A 20,177-nucleotide genomic window follows, 5' to 3' on the forward strand; every position below is an offset into this window, starting at 1 on the left:
ATGACTCCTGAAACAACACAAGTAGCAGGCAAGTGAACATCTCACACACAAAACAACCTCTGCAGATTCCCAGCGGACAGAAACATCGCCTCTTCTTTCTTTAGTCCCTTTAATCGTTATCTATCCAGGAGAGGCCGGCTAGTCATGCCTGCTCTTTTGCAGCTTCATGCTCACACAGCTGACTGTAGCTGCAACTGGGAGCTGCTCAGTTTGACTGTGTTTTCTTCTCCTGAGCTGCTCCATGGGAGAAAATGCCATTTTGTAGTGGTGTTGGATTCTCCGCAGTTAATTTCACTCACTATATAGTCCACTATAAAATACCCACATGCACAGCTAATTTGAGTGTACGTACAATGTACCCTACATTTTACTCTCGTATACCACAATGCAACGCGGTCATGTTTTCCCAGAGGAGAAGAAGAAGCAGATGCACCTGCAAAAACTGAAAAGGAAAAATGGAACAGGCTCTCGATTCTAAACCGTGGTAATGTAACATGCAACATATATACACCCTTTTACTTTTCTCCTGGGTGCTCGGTTTGTTTCAGGGACGCATTAGAAGTATTTTTGTTTCAGTTTGTTTACATGATGCTGGGTGCGCCCGCCTCCGTCACACAAACAACGGGCGCATCTCCTGACCCAAGTCACGCAACGATGTGTTTTCAGTGAGTGTCCAAAGTCTCGTTTGGTCGGTCCCTAGTCATAGTGTTGAAGGCAGGTGTTGAAGTTTAGTAGTCGTGTCTCTATTTAAATGTCAGATTTTGTCATTTCATTTCTATATGAGGTCCTTTTTGTAAAATTGAACAACACTGGCTTATATACAGGCTAAACAATTATTAAAAAAATCTATTTGGATTGTTGAAGAATAACACTTCCATAATTCTAAATAATAACCTGCTCTGCAGATGCTCTTGGGGATTTTAAAAGGTCAGAGACCTTATAAACAGTAAACAATCAATTAAGTCTTAAGATAGCTTTTCAAAATAATAGTCCCTGCCTGATTTGTCATAATACCAAATGTCATCTACAAAGACACATCAAAATGGCTAAAGTTATATATTTTTATGTTATAGATGCCATTGCAGACGACGTTGTGCGTTACCAGTACGTGAAGAAGAAAGGCTACGTCCGTCTACACACAAACAAGGGAGACCTGAACCTTGAGCTGCACTGTGATAAGGTAATAACGCGTATATTCATCACACACACGCACACACGCACGCACACACACACGCACACAGCAAACAGAAAATCACTGACGAAACAAATGGAAGGAAAAAAATGGTTGTTGTAGTATTGGAGAAAAATGCTTCCAAAGCCTTATTTTCTACATCTCCTCAACTTCAGATAGAGAAAGAAATTACAACCTTCCTTGGTACTGAGCTGACCGAGTCCTCACAGTTTTTATTTTTTTATTTCCCTATGATCATTGAAGGATAGAATTCCAAATAAAGAGGGACTTTGAAATCATACATCAGGTCTATATATAGGGCTGGAAGGATGTTGAAAAGATAAACCATATAAAAAGCAGTATTTCTTTAAGCCTTTATAGGAGCTGATATCATTTTTATCTTTTAAAAAAATTTGTAAGAAAATGTTTGAGAGCAATAATGCTGACCAGTTTTATAAATAAGGCCCGGTGTTTTTGACACTGAGGCTCTGGTTCAGATTGACAGCTGATTTAATTTGCTGGTATAAGGTTTTCAAATATTTTTTGCAGTGTAGGTTTGGCCCAAGCTGGTGGTTAAATTGTATTTAGCGTGACACATCCAAAACACTGAAATCAGCCTCTTGCAGAGTCTGTCCCCCAGGTTGCCAAGTTCACATCATGGCAAAAATGTGTTTCTTGTGTGCCTCCTTTTTTTAAAGTCAGGTGTGGAGCTCCAGAGAGACAGCATGAGTTCCAGGAATGCATTTCTGCCCTGGTAACCAGGCGCTTCATGCGCTTGGTTTTCATTGGCTTCTGAGCTGTCGAATCAGAATAATAAGGTGAAAGTTGCAGCGGTTAGACAACCTGCCCTCTGCGCCCCCATCTTCCTCCTCCTCCCCAGTGGTTTCCACACAAGATTGCAGCTCTATTTGTGGCCTGCTGTTTATGAATTAATAAGTGCCGCTTCACTGTCACTTAAACTCTCAGTCACACAAATCCAGAGCTCAGCTCTCTGTAAAGTGCCCATGTTCTCGCCCAGCTTTGGATGTTTCGGACGGTCGCCCCTGCTCTTGTTGTCCCCAACTTGGGTGAAGTGTGAGGAGGCAGATGTTGGAAATCGGATGACGCGGCCTCTACCCTAGTCACAGTAGATAGGCTTCACCTTAATGAGGGCTAGAATGGGATGCGGTATCTAAATTTACATTTTAGTCCTCCAAAACCATTTCTAAATCTAACACCAGTTCCCAATATTTTCTTTGATTTTTAAATGAAAATATTTTCTTTGAATTTAAAAAAAAAAAAAAAAAAATTATATATATATATACACACACACATATATATATATACACACACACACACACACACACACACACACACACATATATATATATATATATATATATATATATATATATATATATATATATATATATATATATATATATATTCCTGCAGCCACACTCTAGCAAATATGATAATATAATATGAATATGATAAAATATAAAAGTTACTCACTGAACCTTTTTTAATTAAATAAAAATAGTTGTTTTATTCTTTAGATAAATGGCATTATTTGAATGGGTTTTATGTCCCTCATCATGACCTTATATTTTAGTTTTAGTGCCTGGCAAATAGGGGAGCCTGCAAGCATATGTAAAGCTGGGCTTTTTTTTTTTTTTTTTTTTTTAAAGATTTCTGTCTGTGTCAGCAAACATTGTTTCCATGCTGACATCACTGATTGCTGACAATTTTAGGCACCTAGGCATGTTTCTAAATTGGATAGCATTTTAAACATTCTCAGGCTCTAAGTCACACACAAAAACACACACAAACACAAAAGCATGGGTTGCAGACACACTACATTAAACATCATTACAGGGCAGCAGCAGCAGATAGAGATCTTTGACGTAAAAGATTCTGGTTAAAAAAGGATTAAGATGACAGTAGTGGCAAAATGTGAAAAGAAAAGGCTTTTATATTTTGACATGCACGCATTTTATTCATACATCTACAAATAATCTCATGTGTCATTAGATAACCTTTTTTTAGGTCTTCTTTTCCATTGCAAAATTTTAGATTATGTCTAAAATGGTTAAAGTCTATCCATTTTTTTTGCCTAGTGGTTTAAAACAATAGGCCTCTTTGTACCAGAGTGCTTTGGAAATCTGGGATTTATAATAGAGGGAAAAGAGACCGAGCGTTGAACCCCAACAGCAAAATTGAGACGTAGCGGGAAATAAGACCAGTAGAGCTTAGACGAACCTGTCACACAGTGAAAGGCCAATGAATAAAAATAGTTTTTTACGAAAGCATCTGGTGATTCTTGGAAACCACCAATTGTTGCTAAGGAGAAAAAGTTAAATGCTGACCGACGTCACAGTCAAAGCCACGCCTCCTGCTTTGGGGACAAATAGCGCCTTATTTCACACAGTGCCAGTCAGTCAAAATTAGCTTCAGTCATTGGGTGTTTTTGTAATGATTTACAAGATGCCGAAAAGATTTTATGACCCAGGGTGTACCTTCAGCAAGAGGGGGGAAAAAAATCCAGATGTCTGTTTTTTTTTTTTTTTACACCAACAAAACAGAGCTTTGTAGAAGACTGCTAAGCCTGGCTTCTAGCAGTATAGACACATGCCGCCTCAGGCAACAGTTGAACTCTACTTCACTGCAGACTTGTGTGTACAACACACTTTCTAACAGGTCACACAGAGTTACAGAGTTAATATTTCACTGATTGTTTATGTGAATTCCAAGCTGTCAGCTCTACCTGGAAGTTGAGATATAACCGTTTTCTGTAGCTGTCCAGTGTTATCTGAGATAGGGCTGGGCGATGTGGAGAAAATCAAATATCACAATATTTTTGACCAAATACCTCAATGTCGATACCACAACGATATAGTAGTGTTGATATTGGTGCGTTCACAAAATATTTACACAATGAGATATTTGATAAATAATCATCAGTAATGTGGATATAATGACTAAGTGGGTAAAGGCAAATAATAGAACAGCTAGAACAGTCTGGTAAGTTCAGAAAATGACATAACTTTACTGTAATGCAGCCTTTAAAAAAGGAGAGACAACACTTGTGTCATATTACGATATCCAAAATCTAAGACGATAGCTAGTCTCATATCACGATATCGATATAATATCAATATATTGCCCAGCTCCAATCTGAGACTCCATCACTAAAGGCAGCTGTGTACAAAGATGATGGAGTTAAATGCTTATGTCATCTCTTCTGTTATTTAGCCCCTTAACAGAATCACAGTTGAACTACAAATCAGCACTGAACAGTGGACTGTAGTAAATCGATATTTTTGTGGAAACTTAACATTACCGGTGTATTTTCGGTGTTTACATGCAGTAGTTTCCTGTTCATTTTTATAAAGTTTGTCTACTGTAAAGTAGCCCTGCACGATTCGGGGAAAAATATGAATCACAATTTTTTTTAGCTTAGAATTGATATCACGATTCTCTGCCACGATTTCTTTCTCACAAAGTGTAGTGTTTATTGCACACATGAACCATGACAAAACAAAACAAATTGGCAGTAGCAAACATAGATTTTTTTTTTGGCACCTATAGCACATTGTGCATCACCACAAGCCTGTAAACATAGAGGCTTCAATGAATAAAGAAAATAAAGTACATACTGGCCATTTAAGTACAGTAGGCTACCAAAAATAGTGACATATAACACATTGAACTAAATATGGCCCTGATACAGGCTCTATCTGAACTCCTTGAACATGTCTTTACATAATTAAAACATGTCAATGTCAAATGCTTTCAATAAATTGATTGGAGAAAAAAAGAAATCGAAGAATCGCGAACAGGGGTGAATCGAGATCTTGTAACGATTTATCGTGCAGGCCTACTGTAAACTATATGTGTGAGATTTAATCAGGTATGAAGAGATGCCATGCTATTAACACCTGTGGACATCATATGGCCTTGTTTACCCAGCGTTTATTTATCGATTTGGTTTTTTGAGATATTATAAACATGTAGAATGATAACACCCATTTGTTGTGGTTAAAAGTTGCCTGTGTTTTTCAAAAAGGATAACATTTTGTCACCATTAGATGACATCAGACAAGGTTGTTATAGAAGTAAAGTGGCTTCAGACATGTAATGACATTCAGCATCCAGTTTATCTAAATGTTACAAGGCCGAGAGTGTGGCTGCAGGAATGTTACTGGGTTTATCAAAAGCTCTCCTACAGTATCACAGACATTATTGATTTTTTTTTTTTTTTGGCACACAACACATCACTTTCAGAAGACTCAGCAGTGATTTCTGACAACACTCTTGTTTCTTTATTTAGGCTCAATGCTACTTAGTACTCGTATAACTCAGCACGGATTTCAGTAATCTCTGTATGCTCTTTCCTCTAGGTTCCCAAAGCTGGAGAGAATTTCATCCAACTGTGTAAAAAAGGCTACTATGATGGGACAGTCTTCCACAGGTCCATCCGAAATTTCATGGTAAGGATTTTGACCATATTTTTACGTTTACTTACCTCAACCACACCATTGTACTTAAATGAGTTTGGCACATTCTCATATGCACAATAGCAGGCTTATGACCAATCGAAGTGCCATGTTTGGCTTTGATTGCTGGTTTGGACAGATAATATTAGATTTAATGGGAATACAGAGATTTGCGAACTCCAAGGGAGATGTTATACTAGGTTCTTTGCAGATAAACACAATCTAATCTTAGCAATTTTGGGATTGGCTTGTGAGTTGTTATTGTGTTTTTTTCTTTAGTGACTGTGAGAGTGTCCCATTACTGAAAATGTCACTGCATGAATTCTTGAAACAGCCCTGGATGTTGTCAAGGCAGTGTTGTTAAATAATCATGTGTGAATTAGGACTTGAGATTATTCTGAAGTTAACATTCACCATCACAAAAAAAAAAATCTATTTTCAGATCAATTTTGTTTTTCCCCTTGTATAATTTAGGCTAGACTTTACTGTTGTGACATTTTATATGAATGTAAGTGATACACTACTAGATTTAGGTGGGTTTATTATCCAGCACATCCCTGTGGGAAAGAAATGCGAGTCACTGCTTTAACCCAAAATATAAATTAATTACTCACCACTCTGAATTTGAAATTATAATATATTTTAGTGTTTAGTGCTTCAGAGATGAGTAAACACAGCTTTTTCTTCCAACTGAAGCTTCCTAAACCAGATTGTGAATTTGAAATACAGGTCTCTGATCAGCTGCTGCTTGTTTGTGTATTTTAGATCAGCCTCTCCTGTAATTAAAGTGGCTCTGAGTGGACATCTGGTCTCAAGGGGACACATTTTTATTCTGTCCCGTGGTTTTCAAACACAGTGGCAAGCTGCGAATTGTTTATCCATAATTACTTTGCCACTTACGCCTTTCGACTTATCCTCCACATCTGAAGGAAGGACAAGAGGGTAGCCTCGGAGAGAATAATTTCATAGCAACAAAGCAGTTTGTTAATGGGAACAGAATCACTTTCCTTTTTTTAAAGCACTTTTTCAGGACCTTGCAAGTGTACAGAACATCCTGAGCTGATACTTCTTAAAAATTGACAGTTTTACTTTGAAACGTCAGAGGCCCATCAAGGCTGCTACCCCTCAGGCTCAAACAGTGAGTAGGATTGTTCAACACTGATATGATGCAACTGTTGAGTCTGCCTAGGTAGTGGTACCACAGTGTAGTTGCAGTTTCTTTAAACCTGCTGTCTCCATGCAGTCAGGGAACATAAAGGCATTCATCGGCTTTGATATGACCTTATAGTGTAACAAACATGTTGAATGCATTTCTTTACTACCTCATGAAACCTTTTCATGCATGTTTTGAAGTGGGCATCGGTTACATTCCATGTTTACGCCCATTTTTGCAGTTATTTCAGACTCAGTTTTTACTTGAAAATGTTGAATTCAATGTAACTAGATCCTGTATACTACAAGGAATAATCCAGATAAGCTGTTCTGGCTATTTGTGCTACAAGGTAGTAAATTAGACTTAAAGCGATAGTTCAGATATTTTGAAGTGGGGTTGTATATGGTACTCATCCATAGGCAGTATGTTACCTACAGTAGATGGCGGTCGGCACTCCCCCCACCCCCCTCTCCAGTGAAACCACTGTACTTTTTCTATATCCTTTCTCCAATGTCAGCCTTGTCCCAGTTAAGTCTGACCATTATTTACATGTTTTAGTTCTTTATCTTTTTGCTCTCTCCATTCGATGTTGTAGTATGTGGTCGGCCAAACAATTTCTAACCACAAAGTGGGAGATACTATATATCTAGCCCTTTGCGCATGTTGTTAATGTGCACTGTTGCACACAAACAGTACAGGGACAATCAGCAGCACTAGTGGTCAAATCCCCCAGTGTATCTTTTAAACAAGAAGTCCAAAGAAATGCACAGAGCAGTACTCTATATATATTTAAACAATAATAGTAAAGTTGAGCCTCAACAATGAACAATAGAGGCCTGTCTCCTTTGTCAGTGACTAGTAGTGCTTACAAGGAGCATGTTTTCTAAGTTGGATATGTGACAAAAGGAAATACTGTAGGGTTATGTTGAAGTCTCATTAGACCACTTTACAGAAATGAGACATTTTCCTAGTACGTAATAGGAACTCTTTCAGCTGCTGACGTCATCCAAACCTAACAAAGTTTCTTTTTGTTTCCAGATTCAAGGAGGGGACCCCACTGGCACCGGCACAGGTAACATGAGGACTGGACTTTAACCACATTTTGAATTACATAACACCCCTCTGTTGAATTATTAATAGTTCCTTTTTGGAAGATTTGCGTAGATACCGCATGCAACTCAAGATGCAAGTCAAGAGTGTTACTAAATATATTCTGTGAAGGCACATAGGAGTACAGACCACATACACACACACACACACACACACACACACACACACACACACACACAAGACAGAGAGATGATGTAAATGGAAGAAGGCTGAGTGTAAGTTAGGGATGTGGAGAACATCCAAATAAACCAGTATTTGGTGTAATGTTCCTGTTTTTAAAAGACCGCTCAGTGTAATTGACTGCAAGGCCTCATACAGTTAATTCCCTGCCTTCATGTCATCTGTGCTGCTCTGTGAGTTTGCAGCACAGAGTGTGCTTTGTGTCTCTGGGAGTCTCTGAGCACTACGCAAAATGCGTCGTCCACCATGACAGATTTATGAAGGTGCAGAATTGCTGGCCTCTGGACTGAACAACGTGTGCACACAACTCATGAATGCCTGCTTTTTAAAGATGGCTTTCTCCATAGTGTTTAACAGTCCTGTAACATGCAGTAGTTGTGCAGTTACTAGCATGTCATTGTGTGTATCATCAAGAACAAAAACTCTACACATGCAGCTGCCATGAAGCTTTGGGCTAATGTCACCCATTTTGATGTTTTCATTCTGTATGTTTGAAACATCTTTTTCAACTTGTGCAGATCAAAGCAGAGTGACACATTTCATATTTTCTTTGATATTCTGCTTTTTGAAGAGGTAATTTGTCTGCTCACATTTAGTGATAAAGATGAAGACCAGATGTAGGAGCACTGGAGAGAAAAGCGAGGGACGATCAATGATTTGAGCAGGGGCTAGAGATGGCAAAACATGATATTGAACCTACGAAAATTGCCCAGCCATTTTGAGTGAATCCTCTCACACATGCGGGCAGACTGCTCACTCTAGCGTTACCTCTTTCCACAAGTTCAGAGCAGCCTCATTTATCTAAAACCCTTCAGAACCAGATGGTTTGGATAGAGAGAAAAATGTATTAAACATCGAGTTTGAAATGAAATCCCAAGACACATTCAAAATACAAAACGCACATGCTCACATATTTTGAAATGCCCAAATAACGCGTTATATGCGTTAATATTGAAGATGCGTGACTGCTGGCAGTCAGTGGAGGATATTTTAATATTTTGGCTTTCTTTCCTGTTAAACCTGGTCAAAGTTTGACGTACTGTTGGTTTTGATTCAAGGGGATTTTTAGATTAAAGCTTTAGTGTGTAACTTTTTTTATAATAATGAACGTCCATTACATTCATCCAAATGAGTGGATACAAAGCCAATTAAGAGTATCGGCTCCACAAAACTCTCTGTATTTCTCAGGATGGCCATGTTTAGAAATTGGTGTCGTCCGGCGACTTTCACACGCAGAAAATCAAGTGAAGATAATTACCTCTTCTAAAGAGTCCATGTTTTTTTTAATCCTCCGTGTCCTCCTTGGCTACGTAGCAACTGTGTGGAGGAGGGGTGGGGGTGAAGCACAATCACAGAAGGCTTGTATCATGTGGGCGTACCGACAGAGTTGTTGTCATTACTTAGAATTCCTCATGGGGGAGACCTAACCTACGCCCTATGGCTTTAACATAAGATGGAATCCAGTTTGATTTATTGGTTAACTCTTAGGTGAGAATTAATCCCCCCCTTCATCCTCCTCTTCTCGCTCTAACTTCATTTACAATACAGTCGTACTTTAAAATGTCAGCGAGTTGATAAATTATGCAGAAATGTCACCAGGGGAGGTTGACAGCTGCAGAAAGCCTCTGAAGGGTTGATTGGTTGGTTTGCATTTACACTTCAGCATGAACACGCACGTACAGCACATACCGTACTAATGTACACACACTTTCATGCACTGCACACGTACACCAGCTGGCAGGACAGCGAAACACACCTCAGGCCGATAAATCCTCTCCTGCTGTCGGGAGCCAATAAGCTCCTGCAGTGCGTATTCCTGTATACTCATCATGATGATTCTTAATGATTAAGTCAGTCTGAATTAATGATTCACAGCTGAAGGCTCTCAACATGGCTCCATGTGCAAGGGCAAACAGGTCTTATGAAAATACACAGTGCCTCATTTTCTCTAATAGTGCAGTAATTTGAATACATGGTACTGGTAGAGCCAGTAAATTGTGTTGTTTTCATACAAACTAAATACATTTTAATGGGTTTGATTATATTTTCGCAATATAAAAATCTAACGTTGTGCACTGGAGCTGAAAATTAAACACTATATGAACTCAATCATATTAGTTTTACCCCCCAAAGTGTACTCATTTCCGTTAACATACATTAAATCCCAGATGAAGCAATTAAATGACAGTGTGAACTGTCAGCGGACTCCTGCTTAAAAGTGCCCACATAATGACTTTCTCTAACGGACAAAAGGCCTTGTCCTACCAGCAACACCATCCGCATCAGTTTCTCCAAAGATGTTTGAGTTGATTTCAAGTGGGAAGCATTTGCCCAACCAAGTTTAAAGTCTCCCGTCTTCTTAACAAGGATGTTTTTGTGCCCTGTGGAGGTTTCTTGTAAACAACCTCAGTTATTTTGACATCCACTTTGTTTCCCACCAAAACTCATTGTGGGGGTCCTTGAGGCCATGTTAAATAAATGTCCTTCCTTGCTGAACATTTCCAAAGCTAAGTTAATGAAACCTGCATTGTTTACATCAGCTAGCAGTCTCCTTTTCCCCCATGTTTTTCCACATTTATTGGCGAGTTAACTGTTGATCAGTGGGAAAGAAAGAAACCCTCCCTTCATTTGATAGACATGGACAATCTTTACTGTTGCATCTAGCTGATGTCATCCTCTGCATCTTGTATTACAGTGTATGTGTTAGTTGCCGTTTTCTTGTTGAATGGCTTGCGTGCATCACAACTTTGCTTTACTGCCTCCCGGCAGTCAACCGGAATGTATTTCATCTCTCGTGAACCCGTGCTTCCCTGTGTTTGTGATATTGGAACACAAGATACAAACAACAGGGACGTGCTCTTTAAAACATTAAACTGTAGTGTCACTAGTAGTCAAAAACTACACATGGTGCCTTTTTAATAAAAACAAATGTAGTTATTTATCTAGATAATCAGATATCTTTATAAGACTGAGACATTTTTTCACTTGAATACACTGTTTTTGCCCATGAGAGAATACACAAAAAATGTGGCAAGTGTGTCGAACTGTAAACCCTATATTGTATTGTCATTCTGAAATATGAGCTGACTGTATTGGGACACCCCAATAGACATTTTGACTTGTCGTAGCAGCACAAGCACAAGTGTAACTGATACCATTACCATGGCTCTGTTCCATTTAAGTGTCCCAGTAAGCCAGCATGCATAACACCAGGGCCCTGAAACAGAAGCACACCAAAATGGAACTCAGCCATCATTAATGTTATTGACTATGCCTCCCTGCTTATGACATGTCAAAATGACTTCCGTGCAAAAGGTCTTTAGTTTGTGCTAATATTCAAGCTTCACTGACAAACACATTACATCTCTAACTGCAACTCTTAGGAAAAATGACACGCTACCACACTCACTGTTCAGCTGACTGGAGGGAAGTGAAGTGCTAAAACTTAACAGCAGTAAACATTTTCCTGCAAAGATGTTGCTGAAATTTAAATGTATAATAATAATAATAATAATAATATTATAAAATTGCTCACTCTCTCTCTTTCTTTGCCTCTTTCCTTCCCTCACTTCCTTCCCAGGAGGAGAATCCTTCTGGGGAAAACCTTTCAAGGATGAGTTTCGGCCCAACTTGTCTCATGCCGGCCGGGGGATTCTCAGCATGGCAAACTCTGGTCCAAACACCAACAAATCTCAGTTGTAAGAATTTCTTTTTTTAAAGTCTAAACTTTAAAACAATCGTTCTGTACTAGAAAGTCAGTCAGCAGAGAATTATGTTGGGTTTTTTTTTGTTTTTTTTTATAAAAGTCTGTCTTCCTTTTGATTTATTTGTTGAGGCCCTACAGGCGAATAAGACAAGAAAAAATCATACATCTATTGGATGCCTAAAAACATGTTATGTATTAATATGGCATTAACTTATTTAGCAGGTAACATAGTCATCTTTTCATTTGTCATTTTTAGTGTTGAAACCTCATAAGTACTAAATATTTTATTTTTACTTAGTACTATGCATACGGTAAAACTGAAACAGCTTTTTAAGCTAATTTTGTCTCCTCACTATTTAACATTTATGTGAAATAGTGTTTATTGATGTAGTTGTCAACAAGTTTAACCCCTCTGGGATTCTGGCATTAATGGATAATGAAGGACAATATAATGATGCAGTTGAATATAAAATGTCTTCATAGGAGAAGTTTAAATTGTTATATACTATAAATTAATAAACACTCTTAAACCACATAACATCCTATTGACAGTTTACTATTTGTTATGTGTTGTGTGTATAGTAAAACTAAAGTACTTATGTATACAGACTGTACTGTAAAGGCAAAGCTGCTTTTTAGATTTCTTGTTTGTTTCCATTACTTTTCACATATTCATTTACTGTACCTGACATTTTTTTCTTTTTTTATGTTTTTCGCTAATGTAATGTTGTTTTTGTTCTGTTTTCTCTCAGCTTCATCACGTTCCGGTCATGCACCTACCTCGACAGGAAGCACACAATATTTGGAAGGTAAACCTTTGTGTGTGTGTGTGTGTGTGTGTGTGTGTGTGTGTGTGTGTGTGTGTGTGTGTGTGTGTGTGTATTTTAAATTGACTCACTCCACTGGGGCTTAGTGACAGTGTTTTGTGTAATTTAGCAGCTGAGGCAGATGGCTTTGAAAGGGGACAATCCTGACAGACACTTGCTTAATCTTAGTGCCATTTACACAAAGTAAGGTCAGCTCCACATGTTGTTTTTAGCTCTTTTTCTCTCTTTTTTTCTTTTTTTTTTTCTTCTCTGTATCTCTAACCATCTAATATTACTCTTAAATACATATTTGGTTCCTTTTGGAGCTCCAGACAGTACTCTCGCTCTCTCTCTCTCTCTGTCTCTCTCTCTCTCGCGCTCTCTTTCTTTCTGTTGAGCATGATCTGAAAAGTCTTTTTGTAGAAAGCACTAGCTGTTGTCTAAAAATATTCAGGCTGCTTTCAGCTGACTGATTCTTAACATGGTCAACACACTTAAAAAAGCTTCTGCTTTAACCTCTGCTTCCAGATTTTATCCTTTTTCCAGATGGTATTCTTTGCACATTTAATGGGACTGGTGGTGTCAGTCCACTTCACCTGATCTATACATAATGTGGACTCTTTCACAGAGAAAAGTTTTTTTCTGAAATCCAAATCAGTCTAGACTCTTTTTGTCTGATTGTTAAGTTGTAACAACAGCCAAGTAGTTTGCCAGTTTAAAGCTGTGGTAGGCAGTTTTCTGAAAAAGGCAAAACCCCCCGCCAGAATAAGAAAATTGGTGGTGATGGCGCAGTGGATATGACACATGTCTTTGGTGTGGGAGATCTGGGTTTGATTCCCACTCCGATACATCAACCAATGTGTCCATGAGCAAGACGTAACCCATAGTTGCTCCAGAGGTGTGCGGCCTCTGACATATGTAGCAACTATAAGTCGCTTTGGATAAAAGCGTCCGCTAAATGACATGTAATGTAATGAAAATACAGCCCTCCTCCTACAGCTTTCCCCTCTCTGTCCCTAGCCTTTCCCACCAGAATAGCTCAGGCATTTGCATGTACTTCATAGAGTACTCTATACGAGTACTAGTCCAGCTGACTTTCCCCCCTACAATTTAAAAAAAAAAAAAAAAGTGTACTTCTTTCTCATACTTTTTCAAGTAGTGTGCTGATTACTGTGAAAAGCTATAGAGGACAATGGGCAGCACTGTCAATACATCCCTAGCCTGTTGTTTAATCCAGCAACAATTTCCCAAATGATTGTCCTGAGAATGATTTATATCACAATAGATCTTTATCGTGATCTAGAATTACAATTACCATTATAGAGGATTATTATTCATATTGCAAACCCTTATTGTCCAGTTTAACACCAGAGATACAGCTGTTCTTGGTAAATGAGCTAAAAGGGAAATACCTCAGATTACAGTTATGGTATCTGTTACATGCTTTTTGAGGGAGTATTGCTGCTTGAACATCCTATATAACATTGCAAATTGCCAGATCGTCTAGGTTAAAGTAAATGTGAGAAAGAGGTTTGAGATGGAAACAAAATAAGTAGTTTAAACCAGATTTATGAAGTTTGTTTGATATTGCAAGGGCCGTGAGTCCTCGAGTGTGGGAGCTCCTCTGTTCATCTCAACATGTGGAATGCAGAGCACACGTGGCCTGAGAAGCACCCCTTGCTAGCTATTGGCTGTACTGTTTGTGTGTCTTCTCACTCTACACATGGTAACAGGAGCAGCTGGATAAAGACCTTGCAGTTAAAAGAACAAAGTGAGAGCAACTTGTTTAAAATGCTCTGCAGCAGGGGAGTCGCTGACAGATTGGCCTCTTGGCCTTCAGCATTTGACAGGCCCTATATCTTCAGCGGCTGTTTTCTCTGCTTTGTTTACACCATAAGTCCAGTGTGCTAATAACAAAGACTATAAACATTTGCTTTTAGCAGCAACTCTTGTTCACTGTTGTCTGAGAAATCTACTGAGGTCTGCACAAATTCCCCAGGCGCTTAAGGATATACTTACTATACCATTACAGGTTGAGATGGTAGTACGCTGTACGATGTAATACTCGTTTCTGATCGACCAATGAAAACATTTTATTTGTCGTCTCATATTTGTTGGGTGCCTTGCCTGAGCACTGCCAATGTGCTCTTGAGCAAGGCACCGAACCCCCAACTGCTCGGGGCGCCTGTCCATTGACAGCTGCAGCCCCCTCACTCTGACATCTCTCCATTAGTGCATGTACAGTATAGGTGCTACTGAGCATGTGTGTATTTCAGGCCTGTGTGTAATGTGTGTTCTAACAACATAGTGAAAACATTGTAATTTCCCTTGTGGGATTAAGAAAGTATTTATTATTATTATTATTATTTATTTATTTATTATGACCTCTTTATGTTTTGTTGATTTCTAATCACTTCAATGTTGCAATGCAGTGGGCCAAAGGACTTACCAAATAAATGGGGGGTCGCTTGCAGATGATCAACCTACAGAGAATTATCACCTGAATCCACAGCTCCCCTCGGTTTTACAGAGCTTTATAGTTTCAGCTCATTGTTTGGCTGTCAGGCAGCTGGTTTCAGAGGAAAAGCTCTAAAAACTAGGGATGCACGATATGAGTAAAATATCTAATTGCGAATATTTTAACTGATATTGCGATTGTGATATGATTTAAGATACTGGAGTTAAAATGATTATTGCAAGAATCTGTATCAAACAATATTTTTTTTCTTTACTCTGTAAGATATGAATTGTAGGGTGGGACGTTTCTGCAGCACCAAAATACTTAATTCAGAATGGTTTGACACATATTTTGCCTTAAACAAATATTGCGCCCCCTCTGTGATTTGGATATTGCACTAGTCCATATTGCGAGTTCGATAAAACTGCGATTATTTGTGCAGCCCTACTAAAAACCCACACTACCTGCTCAGCAGCAGACAGACACAGTTAGAGACTAGCTGGTGAACATAGTGGAGCATTTAGCAACTAAAGAGACAGATATTTCCTCTAAAAGAGAGTGGATATTATAATACAAGTACTACAATTTGTAGTGTGGCATCTAATAAACCTTCAAACTGATTTCCCTGGATCGTATTTTTGGATCGTATCTTCTCACCTGTACATGTAGAGACACACGCATCAATGCAGTCTCTTGTCAGTACTATTGCTAGTCCGAACAGGAAGTAAAAGTTGAATTCCCACACCGTCCTCTACTGGTCAGCTGCAGAGTCGACTGCAGTTCAGCTGCCCTTCAAATGAGAGTGATTTGGTGTCTGTCTCAAGGGCGCTTCAGCAGGATGGATGGTGTCACAGGAATTTTAACTTTGTTTCATCTTACTCCTCAAATCCACCCTACAGCCCTCATGTCATTATTGAACACATCAGTCTTTACAGGATACATGGGATATTTGTCATTTTGAATGGTAAAAATGGCCAAATTAGCAATTAGTTTATTCAACTATTGTGTCTCGTGGTTACATTTTAATATAGTGGACTTGTCATGAAGGATTTATGTCATGGAGGATGTTGTTGTTGTTTTTTTTTTGCAGGATTGTTGGTGGATTTGAGGCACTCACAGCCATGGAGAACGTGGAAAGTGATCCCAAATCAGACAAACCAAAGGTAGGAATTAGTGATGTTTAAGGTCCAGATGGGCTTCAACTTAATTTTATTTTACTCTGAAATGTACGAGTGTAGAAATATCCTTCCACAGGGGTTTTTTTTGGGGTCTCATTTTACAATCTTGAAATGTAGCCGATACCCCTGTCCAGAGTAAATTACAGAGTGCAACTGTAGAATCAGGTTCATTAGATCACTAAAAAGCACTGAGGAGTGCAAGACTCAGTTATAGTGCCGTGACCGCATTTTGACCCTTACATGGATCATGCAGTCTTTGCAAAGCAGGAGTGTTGTGTCATTCTTTTATTCTAAATTACAAATAAGCTGTAAAACATAACACATGCAGCTACAATGTTTTTTTCCAAGTTTATATTGATGTCAATATCTCATTTTCCTCACACAAAAAACTTCTCAAAAAGTGTCATTAAAATGAATTCATTTTAAACATGTAAGCCGGTGGTAGATATTTTAGAGCCTTCTTTTTTTTTTTTTTTTTTCGCCTTTAATTGATCAGACAGCTCAGATATGAAAGGGGAGAGAGAGGGGGGGAGAAGATACGCAGGAAACATCACAGATTGGACTCGAACCCTGGACCTTCTGCGTCGAGGAATAAACCTCTATATATATACTGTATGTGTGCCTGCTCTACCATCTGAGCTAACCGGCTACTAGAGACTGGTTTTTAATAGAAGAACATAATATTTACAGATCATTTGATGGTGACTAGCATAAGGACACATAATATTTAGTTTTCCTTTTGAGTGAGCCATGTGCTTTTTGGATCGTAATTTCTTTTTCTGTTTGTCTGTTTTACAGTCGGAGATCAAGCTCATAAGTGCTACTGTGTTTGTGGACCCGTACGAAGAAGCTGACGCTAAGGTTCGTATTGTATCTCTCCGTCTGTTTGCAGACATCAACCATACTAACTTTAGGATATACTAATTACAATTACACAGAGAGTGTTAGATTTCTACCAATAATGAGTGTGTGTACTTACAGTGCAATGTGTTAAGTATTTGAACAGAGACACATTTTCATTGTTGTTGTTCTGCACGGCAGCACATTCAAATTTAAATAGTGTCAAACTCTGCACAAACATCATTCTGCGCACCAAGAAACATACAATAAGAACACTTTTTTTTGCCTTGGAAACATTTAAATAAAATAAATCAAAGCAACTTTATCAAATTGATACAAAAATCCTTCAATAGAAGTCCAATATTGCCTTAAAGATCGATTGATTTTTAACATTGGCCAAAATGGCGTAATACAGCAAGAGATATTAAAGACTTATATAGCTACCTGGGTAGAAATTGTATAGAAACATCTCAGCTGATTGTACAGAGCAAACGCAACAAAAATGTTACGTGTGTAAAACCATTATACATCAAGCTCTGGAACCATGTCAGATCTACTGTCAGTGTTAAAGGGATTTTGTCTGTTGTTATAAAGATGCTCATCATTGCACAGTGCAAGTGTCAGCATGGAAGTAACAATTACTGAGCATGTAGTCCTGCAGTGTGAGCGTTAGCCTATGTCTTCTCTGATCTGGGATCTAGTTGTTGAGATTTATATGATTTGTGTTTTTCAGATTGCAGCAGAGCGAGAAAAGGAGCTGCATAGGGAGGAGGAGGAGAGGCAGCAGACCAGCATCGCCCGGAACAAAGCTAAGGAGGAGCAGGCGCCTCAGACCTTCAAAGCAGGCGTGGGGAAATACATCAACCCTGCAACAACGTAAGGAGAGACACACACGCATACTGATTTACTATTCACCAAACCACACTCTGCTTCTGCTGTACACACAAAACACTAGAAGGATATATGTTGCACTTTCCAGGCAGAATTTGGACAAAAAAAGTTAACCCGGCATCCACATAACCATTCAATTTTTATTTTCTCATAGTCTCTGTGTAAGTGTCTTGAGGAACGGGATCGTAATGAGTGGATGATAAAACATGATGATTAAAAAGCGACACAAAACAAGCAGAAACATAGTGTGCAAAATTGCTAATTATGTAGAAGATTACCCATTTTCCCCATGGGGATAATTTGGGTTTATTATTCAGACCATATATTGCTGAGTTCAGGTATATTGTGTTGTTTTTATGTGATATTACAACATAATTCTTTTTTTTTTTTAACGTTTATGTCTGACAACACTTATTTTGGGCAGTGTTGGCACAGTATTTGGAACAATTTGCATTTGTACTTGCAGTTAACTGTAATATAATGTAATAATCTCAGTCAAATATAAAATATGATGAAGTGAAAGAAGTTAGGTTCTTGTCTCTTTGTACTTTTTAAGTATTTCCTTAGGGAACCCTTTGGGTTTTATTTTTGTTTTGTTTTAGGTAGAATCTGTTCAGAAAATTGAAAGAAGTTACATCTTAGACACTTTACACAATGTCTAACTTTGTAGAACTTGTGGGAATATTGAAATTACTCTCATGCAAAATGGATGTGCATTAACTGAACAGAAAATGTTGCACTTTGGCTAAAGTGTGCATTAGGAGATAATTACATGTATGCTTGTGATTTTTCTCTCTTTGATGGCATTTTATCTTCAGAACTTAGCCATCGTATACTTCTCCTGTCATCACATTATGTTCACGGAGCGTGTCAGTATTAATGCTCCCAGATAACAGTCCATCCATTTTCTCCATTAATGGTCTTTTTAGGGTTTTGTCAGTGGGAAAATGCTTGTTCATTCGTGCATTTAAGATAAGATAGAACTTTATTTAGCCCTTGGGAAATTTTTGTGTAGCAGTGTTGCAGTAGAGTAAGAGTCACGCAGTAAGAGTGCAAATACAAAATAAAAGCTAAAAAGATTATCAGTGCGATGCAAACCAAATGTACACAGTGCCAGAAATGTAAACAGGTTAGCAGTAAGAATCAGAGATGTGTATGAGATGTGGCATTTCCCGGATGATTCAGATCAATAGAGAAATACAGGATGGAAATGACACTTAATAATATGCAGATTACTCGATAATGAATCCTGTTTGTCTGATCAAAGGAAAAAACTGAATTGTTGTACAGTCTGTTTTGAAATAGCGTCTTTCCCTGAAGAGGAAATCTGACACACCTGTGTACTGTATTATACAAAGGCATAATCAACATATCATTTTCAAAGAGAAAAGTTATGAGAAGGTTACAAGCTCAGGAAAAAGGAAGAACAGATCAGAGAAATCTACAAGAAACAAGAGGCACACATCTGGGATGGGGTTATGGCAAACAGCTGGCTGTGATATTATATTCTTCTCCCTCAGAAAACGTTCGGCTGCTAAAGATGAAAGCGGGCCGTCCACCAGCGGAGCAGTGCCCAAGAAGTCCAAAGGCAAGGCCACCTTCGGAGACTTCAGCTCCTGGTAGCACCGACACATTCGGCATTTACCAGTCTCAATTTTTTAATTGTTCGGGTTGAGCGTGAGCAAAATTTAATTCCATTCATACATACATGTGTCTATTGTTTCTCAGCAGTGTTGGCATCTCGTGAAATGATTAAAGTTACTTTTTACAAAGAGAGCGTCGTAATCTCATTTTATACATCTTCCTTCAAAGACACAGAGGGACTGTTATTCATATTCTTGTATTATTAGTTTTTCGCTTTGAATGTTAGTTTTTAGCTTAGATAATTGCAATTTTAAACTTGGGTTTATTTTGTAACTCTTAGTCTATTTTAAAGTTTACTTTAAGGTCTATTTAGTATTGGAATCATATTGTAACAGCAAAATAGTTCAGTGTTTTAATGACAATTGTCTTTATAAACCTGTGATAATGCTGAAAGGTCAAACTAAATTAAACTATTGCTTTAAATACAATGTAACTGTTTTGGTGCAAAGCAGCAGTATAAAGATATCAGCACTTATTAAGAGGAAACTTTTAAACTGTGTAAAATGTATTTAATCTCATCTTCGTCATCTAAGACGGTCTAATCAATATTTTGGCTCAAACC

General features: G+C 38.2%; 1 protein-coding gene across 1 annotated transcript in view; it reads left to right on the forward strand.

Annotated features, from left to right (window-relative positions):
* Positions 1 to 19,745, forward strand: part of ppil2 (peptidylprolyl isomerase (cyclophilin)-like 2) — a 36,618-nt gene extending 16,873 nt beyond the window's left edge. Inside the window, exons 11-20 of the mRNA XM_031305334.2 lie at positions 1 to 28; positions 1,074 to 1,180; positions 5,554 to 5,643; positions 7,841 to 7,874; positions 11,673 to 11,790; positions 12,551 to 12,607; positions 16,153 to 16,225; positions 17,039 to 17,101; positions 17,814 to 17,956; positions 19,492 to 19,745. The exon at positions 1 to 28 is cut by the window's left edge and continues 48 nt beyond it. Of these exons, the coding sequence (XP_031161194.1) occupies positions 1 to 28; positions 1,074 to 1,180; positions 5,554 to 5,643; positions 7,841 to 7,874; positions 11,673 to 11,790; positions 12,551 to 12,607; positions 16,153 to 16,225; positions 17,039 to 17,101; positions 17,814 to 17,956; positions 19,492 to 19,594 (816 nt within the window). The 3' untranslated portion in view covers positions 19,595 to 19,745. The remainder of the gene's footprint in view (positions 29 to 1,073; positions 1,181 to 5,553; positions 5,644 to 7,840; positions 7,875 to 11,672; positions 11,791 to 12,550; positions 12,608 to 16,152; positions 16,226 to 17,038; positions 17,102 to 17,813; positions 17,957 to 19,491) is intronic.
* Positions 19,746 to 20,177: the final 432 nt, after the last annotated feature.

The sequence above is a fragment of the Sander lucioperca genome, chromosome 2 (assembly GCF_008315115.2).
Source record: "Sander lucioperca isolate FBNREF2018 chromosome 2, SLUC_FBN_1.2, whole genome shotgun sequence".
Taxonomy (NCBI): domain Eukaryota; kingdom Metazoa; phylum Chordata; class Actinopteri; order Perciformes; family Percidae; genus Sander; species Sander lucioperca.